Genomic DNA, 10285 nt, shown 5'->3' with positions numbered 1-10285 from the left:
CCTATACAGCCTCTACTGCTTAGTGGTTAAAGTACTGCTCAGGAACAGAAGAGACGTGTGGCTTGACTCTAGCAGTAAAGGGACCTCCGTTACTCGGTATCTCTTACCCAGTAAGTACAAGTGATGTTCAAAGTACTCCTTCACCTGAGGTAGCCGCAGAGAACTGTACTCATATGGATAACTGTGCAGTACAAGTGTGAACCTGCTTATCAGATCTGGTTTCAGTATAAGTGTTTAATAACTGAAAACAATTGCAAGTTAATGGTATGAGTACTGAACAAAGAGGTTCTAGAAACACAAAGGCTGCATAGTGCAGTGGTTGATGCATTGTGCTTGTGAGGCAGAACCCCAGGTAAGTATGAGAAACTTTTCCAGGTGATAGAGGTGTATTAAAGCAAACACATGAGTAGCATGCAAACTGTACTTAAGAATCATGCGTCTGCACCTATGTCGCTTTCTGCTAATGTAATGTATACATTGTATTTTCTATAGTAGGGACGTGGTGGTGCAGCAGGTTTGGCCAAGGTCTGCTCTCCGGTGGGTCGGAGGTTTGAGTCCCACTTGGGGTGCCTTGTGACGGACTGGCATTCCGTCCTGGGTGTGGCCCCTCCCCCTCCAGCCTTGCACCCTGTGTTGCCAAGTTAGGCTCCAGCTTGCCGCGGCCCCACTTGGGACAAGCGGCTTCAGACAGTGTGCGTGTGTGCGTGTTTTCAATAAGATGTATGTTGCTTTGTGGAAAAGCATCTGCTAAAAGAATAACTGACTGTATGCTGTTGAAAGGTTTCTACAAAACAAGTGCAGTAATGTAAAGTCAGTGGAATAATATGCATAGACTAGGCCAATTCAGTTTGATAAGTACTCATCTTTTTTTCCGTTTTCTGTTCCATATGCACTTCAAAATATCCTCATATTGCTAACACACAGTAACAGATACTCAAGCGCTGGCGCCTCATGCAGTGGAACACTCAGGAGTACGGTCCATACTTACCTCTCCTTCCCTGGGCACCAAACCAACAGCCTGGCACTCAAGAGTCAAGCTCCTCACCCAGGATGCCGACCACTGCCCAAGACCAAGACATTCAAAGATGCCATTTACTCCACAACAGCTTTATGTTGCAACTAGATAACTGGGTAAGTTGCAAAAAGATTAAAGAACTATGTGGTAGAAGTCCAGGGAAGGCTTGAATCTGCAACCTTAAGACAACCAGAAGAGACCTAACAGTGAAAAAGCTCACACACACACACACACACACACACACTACTACCCCACGCCAGCACCTAAGGAAAAGACTTTCTGATATCTTCGTTGTTTCGAAACAGCTTTATGTTTCAACTAAGAGAGAGAGACGATGTCAGACAATTGTACTCGGGCCTGGAAAGGGTGAATCTTCTGCCTTCTTTCACTCATTACTTTCACTCTCCTGCAGTGGTTTTCTGCCCTGCTACAAATACTCTAACTCACAGAAAGTATGCATGTGAAGTGATTGGCAAACCGCCATTCTTAGAGCTTTACACGTACATTTGCAAAAAAAAAAACAGCCATATACGTATTTGTGCAAAGATAGCACAATTGTTGTAGGAGTAGAAGGTTCCATTAGAGATGCTGCTTTGTACTTCTAATCCCACCTCCCGCAGAAGAAGCCCTGAGCAAGGTACTTACCCTAAATTTCTCCAGTACAAATCACCCTTCTGTGTAAATCATTATAAGCAGCTTAATATTCAAAGCAACTTGAGAGAAAAGCATCAGTGAAGTACACACAGACACACACACACACATTGTACGAAACCGCATGTCCCAAGCAGGGTTGCAGCAAACTGGAGCCTAACCCAGCAACACAGGGCACAAGGCTGGAGGAGACACATCCAGGATGGGACGCCAGTCCATTACAAGGCAACCCAAGCAGGACTTGAACCCCAGACCTGCCAGAGAGTGGGACCCGGCCATAAATAAATGAAAATGTAATATTTGAGGGTGCTGGGATGATGTCCTTTATAATATTTTAAGTACATTCAAAGCACACATAATGGGGTCCTGTACAAAGAAAGGCTATGACGACTTACTAAAACACAGGCCTACTGACTTTGATTTCCCCCCAACGAAATTACATTTACTCATTAAGCAGATGCTTTTTTTTCCCAAAGCCACCTACAATTCTTTAGCCATTTATACAGCTGGGCAGTTTTACTAAACAAATTTTAGGGTAAGTACCTCGCTCAAGGGGGGCTACAGCCAGAGGTGAGACTGGAACCTGCAACCTTTGGGTCCAAAGGCAGCACCTTATCCCTAATCCACCTTGAACTACTGACACAGTGCCATTTCTGCCTCTTAAAGAGTCATTCTGCTTCCATACATGTCTTGTGTGCTTTTTTTTTTTTTTTTTTTTTTTTTAACTCTGCTTTCTTCGCAAAAAAGACAAGTGGGAACATTAATAACACCCAGACGATAGACGTTCAGGTAATAAAAAAAAAGCGTCACAGACGGCGCGCTTTTCCCCACTTCCTTCCTATAGAAGCGACAGACAGTCACAGCGCTGAGTTGTGCGAGACTCTCGGTTCCACTTCACCGCGAATGACCCCTGCAGCATCACAATCAGCACAAAACAGTGCAATTAATTATTATTCGCCGATAAAGTGCAGTTAAAACTTCACATGAAACGATGAGGAATAGAACACTTGCTGTAAGACATTCTTTCTTCGTCAGTATCGCATATCGTGCACGTTCGCACAGGGCAGGAAACGAGTTTATGTTACCTTTTCACTTGAAGTAACATTACGGTATACTTTGAAAGACTGGAAATTGCTGACTGAGTGTGTTGTATTCTGCTTTTATACAAATAAGACAGTGTCGTGTTACCTCTGAGGATAAGAGAAAGGAGAAAGTTGTGTTAGAAATGCAGCAGAAATGGCAGTTCCCGCTTCGGCCACAAGGCGGCAGCGCTCTCACAGAAACACCACCGATTTACCGCGGCGGACGTTCTAGCTCTGTCGATCTGCAGCTGCAGCGTCTTGGAGACTCGTTTGCATTCGTGCAACCAAAGATTGACCGATAATTAGAACGGTTTAATGCTTCGGAGACCTTTATGCAAAAGTGTAACCACAAAGGACTTTCGTTTCGAGAACACCACGTGGATCTACAAAAAAAAAAAAAAACAACTGGTGTATGTCGACCGTGGCGTGGCACTGAAAACATTGCGCATAACAGTTCCGCTTCCCCGTTAACTTGCAAATACACCATGTTCCGATTTCTTTGACTGCATAGTACGTTCGAAGTTATTAAGAACAGGCCGTGTAAAGTACAGTCCTTGGAATACAAAAATGTGTGCCGTAGCCCCGCTTCAGGCTCCTTAGAGGCGCGGGGCGCGCGCACACCCTTATGAGCGTTTATTTGGAACACCGGCGCCCAGCGAGTAACAGAAGTAGAGAGTAACGCTTTCAGGGTCGGTGCGAAGAGCCCGGCTTTTCCAGCCCTACACTCATCCCAACAGCCAGGCACTCGTCCCCGTCAGTCTCCACGGTTTAACACCTCTTTTACACTTCCCACAATGGCCATTACTCACCATATTCACAACAAACATCTGCTCCCGCTCGAACCGGACGTTACAATATTACACACCTCGTGCTTCTCACGGTTTGCGCGTCGGCGCTTTCGTGCGCGCGCGACCGGCGTCTTCCAGCGCGTGCTTGGTCCGCGAGCTCGGAAGTTTCGGGGGGGGAGAGAGAAATGGTTACACGTACAAACGGAGTCCTGTAACGAGGCTCTGGACTTGCGTACAGCACATAACGTGATGCGCTTCAGCGGAAAGCCTAGAGCGTAGTGTGGGGAAAGGGGTCTGGAGTGGCTTTGGACTTAGCAATAATGAGAAAGCCAGTACTAACGTGCAATAAAACTTACCGAGCGAGGGCTAAATACAAGGAAAAAAAAAAAAAAAGCACTTATTTATCCAGTTTTTTTTTTTTTTTTTTTTAATTTCTCACACACACGTCAGCGACTCAGTGGAGCAAACGCAGCGTCCCCCCGGCCCGTTTTACGTGCTGCACCTTTCAGTGAAGCGCTGAAAACTTGCAGCGATCAGCAAGTTTAGGGAACTAGATCCAAGTTAAACGTGGAACCCGAACCACAATAATACTTCAAGTTGGTCTCTTACTGCTCCGATTGCAGTTCTCAGCTGGAAAACTGGAATGTCCGTTTTTTTTTTCTTTTTTTGTAAAACTGAGTATCTTTCATTCACAAGCGTCGAATTTGCTAGAACGGTGCTTGCATATAATCACTCTCTTTTTTATAATGAAAATACTGCTGGAAACTTTTTTCACGAAGTGTGGAAAATTTAATGTTTTCTTTCCCCATACTACTTACAGCTAGACTTGCACTCCTAGTGCTGAAAGCTGAAAATTTTAAGGCTGTTAAACGGAAAAAAGAAAAAGCACAACATTGAATGTTCACGAAGGCAACGCTTCATGCATGTTAGACCAGCTGTTAAATGAACTGTCAATCTGTAGAAGTAGTTTTATTTTTAAATTTTATTTAAAAAAGTACTTAAGTCCACAGTTTATTTTGTACAGTAAAAAATATTAAATTAAAATCCCAAAGTTCTGCGCATGAAGAGGGGGGGTGGGAGGTGGACTGGCCCTCACCACTGAGGTTGGCATTAGTGGGAGTGTCAGCAGTTCTAGGAGTGCATTGGCTCCTCGTCCAGAGGGAGAACCCAGAGTCCAAGGGGATGGATGAGCGCACCTTACCCCTCCGTTCACGGTGGCCTCCCCTTCTCCCGTTCTCTTCGCTATAGTCCATAGAAGGCAAGACCCTTTACTTTCCAGTACATTCCCGTTCCTGAAAGGCCCCGAGCAGCGCAAGACCGCCAGACCACCTTCCGAACAAAATTACAGCACACGAGAACGCGAACCCCCATCCTCTTTCTTACGTCTGTTCCAATTCCAGCACTCCCAAACACATTCACTAACTGCGAGTACGTGTGCTTGCAGTGGGCGAAGGGGCACCTCAACAGAACACGATGTATAATGGCTCTGCCTTCCTGGTGCCGCATGAAATAAATGGAGAAAAAAAAAATAAAAAAATTTAAATAACATTTAAAAATTGGCCACAGACACCTTCAAACAAACTTGAACCTTAGTTCAAAATGAGAATACAAATTTAAACCCCCACCCCAAAACCAGAAGAATAAAAAGTAATTAAACTCCCCTTATAGACAGTCATTAACAAAAATATACTCTGAATTGTTGCAGTCTCAAAGTACACATAGCAATAAACAGTCAAAAAAGAAAAAAAAAAAAAAAAAAAAAAAAAAAAAACCACAAATAAATAAAGCAAACCCAAACTTTTAGGATATGCTGCAATGTTTGGACTAACAATGATAATCCCACATCACTGCAAAACTGATTTAATAGAGCCTGATTTAAGGAAGAAAGTCTACAATATAAAAGTCCATTGCATTAAATCATCTTGTTCTTTAAACTGACCATATTTAAAATCTTAAAAATATTTCTTAAAAAAGGCAGATTCTCCATCCCCATCCCAAAAATATTTCCTGTCTTAATCTCTGCAGGAGATAGACAAATTATCCCCCCTTTGTACACAATTAGCAAAAAATATATATTAACAGCAATAACTTACCATTCATTAATTTTATTCATTCATTGCGTTACTGTAGTGTCTCCCATAGGAAGTTCAGTTCATTTGTATTGAAAAATATTAAATAATGTTATTAATAATAAGAAATTCCTAACACTGCCCCCGGTTTCTGATGCATGTGTAATGCTACATCATGTTTAAGGGACTGTGATTAATGTCCTGGCTGTTGCCAGCCAACAGGTCAGCTGGTGCAGTCACATGCAAGCTCCCCATTCCGCTGAGCTGAGAGAGCATGGCATTCGGGTCAGCACCAAAGGGGGTTGGGTCCATGGGGGGCTGCTGCTGCTGCTGTTGGGGCGGTGGAACCACCATGCCCGGATGGTGTTGCGAGAGGTGTCCAGGATGCGGGGAACCCGTTTGAGTCTGGGGAGAGATATGGTGCGGTGAAGGCTGGGGTTGCGTGCGGGGTGAGGGGCTGGAGCGGGGTGGCTGCGACTGGGGCCGCGGTGAGGGCTGAGGGGAGCGCACCTGGCCACTTAACGAAGATGCCATCGGTGGGCCTTGCAGGTGGGGAGACGGGGCCATTTGCTGCTGGGGGCTCATGGGGCCACTGTGCTGGGCTGGAGAGCCTCCACCCAGGTGCTGCTGCTGGAGGATTCGCTGGTGCAGGGTCTGAGTGAGCATGGTCTGTGATGATGGGGGTTGAGGGCCGCCTTGCTGCGGGGTTTGCTGCGGTTGCTGCTGATGTGGTGGCGGTCCTCCACCATCAGCCCCTTGCAGCATGGCATTCTGCTGCTGTTGCTGCATCTGGAGGTGATGCTGATGCTGTTGTAGCCTCTGCTGGAGCATGGCACCTGGGTACCCTTGTTGTTGTGGACCCCCAGGCTGGGGCTGGCCTGGTTGCTGAGGGGGCATGTTAGGCTGCCCAAGGTAGCCCTGCTGTTGGGGGGGTTGTGGTGGCTGGAACTGGGCATGGTTGCCCATTTGCTGCTGTTGTTGCTGCTGCTGCTGTTGTTGCTGCTGCTGCTGAAGGTGCCTTCTCATCAGGAGCTCTCTGAACTGTGGGTTTATGTTACCCATGTTGGGACCCTGGCTCTGTAGACCAGCTTGTTGCTGCTGTTGTGGCTGTTGTTGTAAAGCTGCCACCTGCTGCTGCTGCATATTGCCACCTGGTATTTGACGTTGCTGTAACTGCGGTTGCTGCTGCTGTTGTTGCTGCTGCTGCTGAAGCTGAGCCATGGCTGGCATCCCCATACTCTGACCCATATGCATGCCTGGTGGGGCAGCACCAGCATTTACATTAACTGGCTGAGCACCCATGCCTCCTTGGGCTCCGCCCACCCCAGGGCCAGGTGCTCCACCTTTGTAGCGGGAGGCACGCTGCTTAATGAAGGCAGCCATGAGCTGGGGGCTGGAGCGAAGAATGCTAAGCACTTGCTGCTGCTGCAAGGGAGAGCTAGGAGAGCGCAGGGTGCGCAAGAGCTCCTGCAGAGCAGCCTGGGGGAGGTTGCTGCTGCCTGCTGCTGCTGCTGTTGTTCCACCTGGTACACCTGGCATGCCAATTACACCACCGCGACCAGGCTGCTGCTGAGATGGTGGCTGGGGAAGCTGTGGTTGTGGGACTTGCTGCTGGGGGGCCATCATGACTGGGTGACCCGGCTGGCCCATCATCGCAGGCCTTTGCTGGGGCATGGCTGGGCTGCCCCACTGCTGCTGGGCCTGCTGTGGAGGTTGCAGCTGTGGGCCACCTGGTTGAGGCAGTGACATCTGCTGGGTCAGCTGGCTCTGTGGGTTACCCTGCGGGGGTGGCTGCTGCATACCTGCTGGGACCATCATGCCCTGTGGCGGCTGCTGCTGCTGCTGCTCCAAGTGGGCCCGAGCAACTGCTGCTTGGGCCTGAGGAGGGAGGCCCTGTGCCCCCACCATTCCCCCACTAGTATGGGCCATGCCCATTTGGGCCTGGGGCTGTGGGGGCTGGTGGTGCGGATGTGGGGTCATCATGCCTGCTGCCTGCCGCTGCAGGATGTGCACATGGGCCATCTTCCTCTGGGTCTCTGCTACGCGTTGGATCTTCATGGCGATTTCAACAGCAGCTGGGGGAGGCCCTGAAGAGGGCGGGGCAGGCTGTTGTTGCTGGGCCATGGGAGGCTGACCAGAGTTGGACTGAGGTGGCTGGGGTTGCTGCTGCTGTGGAGGGGTGGCCGGGCTGAGCCCTGGCTTACCCTGTGACTGTGGGGACGAGCCGTGGTGGCGAGGCGTATAAGAGGGGAGGCTATTAGTATGCTGGACCTGCTGAACCTGCTGAGGTGGTGTCTGATGCTGCTGCACTTGGAGCATTTGCTGAGATTGTTGCTGAGGGGAGCTCATCATGTTCCCAACAGGTATCTGCTGGAGGTGGTGGAGATGGTGTTGAGAAACCTGTTGTGGCCCTTGTTGTGGAGGGGGGCCACCTCCAGTCACCGCGACACTGGGTCCAGTTGGGGTTACAGGGGGCAGGATGGCCTGGGTAGGCGTCTGTGGTGTGGGCGGCTGGGTAGGTGTGCTGGGGGCAGTCGTGCCATTGTTCCCCGGAGAATGCAGCCCCCCGCCCCCTCCGCTGGGGGTGGGCTGACCTGTTCGCTGCATGCTGGCCATGCGGCGTCGCACCATCTGCGCCTGCTGCACCCGGTGCTGCATCTGCTGATTCCGCACCTTGTGCTTGATGTTCAGACAGAAGGGTACAGGGCACTTGTTCTCCTGGCAATGCTTGGCATGGTAGCAGCACAGTGCAATCAGCTGCTTGCAGATGGGGCAGCCACCGTTAGTCTTACGCTTGCATCCCTTAGTGTGCTGCACCACACGCTTCATCTTCTGGCAGGATGGCAGAGCACAGTTGGCATTGCGGCACTGGCAGGCATGCACCAGCGACTGGATGCAGCGCTGAATGCTTAGGCGCCGTGAGTCACTGGGGCTCTGTGTGGCTGCTGATGTCTGACTGTTGCTTTCATCGTCTAAGCCCAGACCAAGCTTTTCCATCTTGTGCTCATGGCCCTTGGTGTTATAGCAAGTGATACACAGATCGTAGTCCTACAGAAGGAAATGGGGGGGGGGGGGGGGGATGGTTAGGTTTTGAATATTGCAGCAGTAGACAAATCTCTGCTTTCTTGTTACATAATCAGGTTCCTGCAGTTTCTAGCTTGAGAATATGGGCATCATAACATTTTTACAATTGGATGCTGACTTGCTGGCATATGGATTAAGCATTCATATTTGAGTAGTACACCGAGACTCACAAATGGGACAAGAAATAGCAGGAATGAAGTCTCTCAGTGAAACGCCATACTTGTCCTGTGTATTTATTGTCCTGTGCATCTACCGTTCTGTTCTGTATATTTCTTGTCCTGCACTCGTCTCACACTGCTGTGTATTTGCACTTTATGTAGTCTTGTGTACTGTTCTGTGTTGCACCATGGTCCCGGTGAAACAACATTTCGTTCCACTGTATAAAAGCTATATAGAGGAATGACAAAAACCCACTTGACTTCTGTATATGCTAAGCTTTATTCTGCTTCAGAGAACCATCTACTAAATGAATAAATGTAAATATAATAAACCTATTCTCAAGAATTTGATCCTAAGTCCAACCACTGTCACAATCGAGAAAACTTACTTCTGTCTGTTCACTTTAGACAACAGTCAGTCCAATAAAAGATCATGACAGTATGCAAGACAGGCTACAGCTTGGACTACATTAAAAACTCATTTAAAACAACTGAGAGAACATTTCCAAAACATCTAATTCAAAGCCTTTGAAAGATTCACCCTATGAGCATCTCTTATGTTGGTCAGCTTTGCACAACTTTCAACTTCTTATCTAGACAACCAATAACTTTGATGGGACAGATGTCCCTTGATTTATTTATAGGTAAAGTTTGCATAAAAATCTTAGCTATAACTGCAGGAAATAAAAATACTTTAACACTTAATTTTAACATTCATACTGCCACCCCATTGTATTTCTTCTACTTCTGAGTGCATTTTTGCTCTTAACTAATGGCTATATGCAGAAATTAAGTTCATTTTATCTCTGCAACAGGCAGAAAACAACAAAGAAAGTGCAACTAAAAATAAACTGTAAAACCCAGGACAGCTGGTAGCGTAGTGGTTAGAGCTGTTGCCTTTAGACCCAAAGGTCGCAGGTTCGATCCCCACCTTCAGCTATAGTACCCCTGAGCAAGGTACTTAACCTAAAATTACTCCAGTAACATTACCCAGCTGTATAAATGGGTAAATAATTGTAGGCAGACTAACATAAGTCACTTTGAAGAAAAGCATCAACTCAATTAATAAATCTAAACAAGAAAGCAGTCTAAATCCTATGGAAACAATAGGTGTTTTGAACCATGAGCAGGCACTGACCTCACAAACTGTGCAGTGCCAGCGTGTCTCCACGTGGTGCTTGCATTCGTTGCAGGTATAAACAAAGCGGTCCTGGCTCTGATTATGCAGCTCAACCAGCATGCACATGGAGCTCCACTTGGACCGACGCAATGAGGAAAACTCTAGATGCTTGTCTCGCGCCAGCGTGAGGAACGCATCGCGTCCATCCATCAGGTCGCAGGCCATCAGGGGGTCAGGGTCCGCGAGAGGTGGGAGGGAGTTGGCAGTGGGGCCAGCAATCAGTCGGATAACGAAAAACACCTTTGGGGCAGAGAGGAA

General features: G+C 47.9%; 1 protein-coding gene across 4 annotated transcripts in view; it reads right to left on the bottom strand.

Moving 5' to 3' along the window:
- Positions 1-4546: 4546 nt before the first annotated feature.
- Positions 4547-10285, bottom strand: part of ep300b (EP300 lysine acetyltransferase b) — a 33566-nt gene continuing 27827 nt past the window's right edge. For all 4 annotated transcript variants that reach the window (XM_018738485.2, XM_018738486.2, XM_018738487.2 and 1 more), the window contains exons 30-31: positions 9986-10267; positions 4547-8653 (exon numbers count right to left, since the gene is read on the bottom strand). In XM_018738485.2, the coding sequence (XP_018594001.2) occupies positions 5774-8653; positions 9986-10267 (3162 nt within the window). In that variant the 3' untranslated portion in view covers positions 4547-5773. The remainder of the gene's footprint in view (positions 8654-9985; positions 10268-10285) is intronic.

Source organism: Scleropages formosus, chromosome 3, assembly GCF_900964775.1.
Source record: "Scleropages formosus chromosome 3, fSclFor1.1, whole genome shotgun sequence".
NCBI classification, from domain to species: domain Eukaryota; kingdom Metazoa; phylum Chordata; class Actinopteri; order Osteoglossiformes; family Osteoglossidae; genus Scleropages; species Scleropages formosus.
This window is presented reverse-complemented; position numbering and strand designations above follow the sequence as displayed.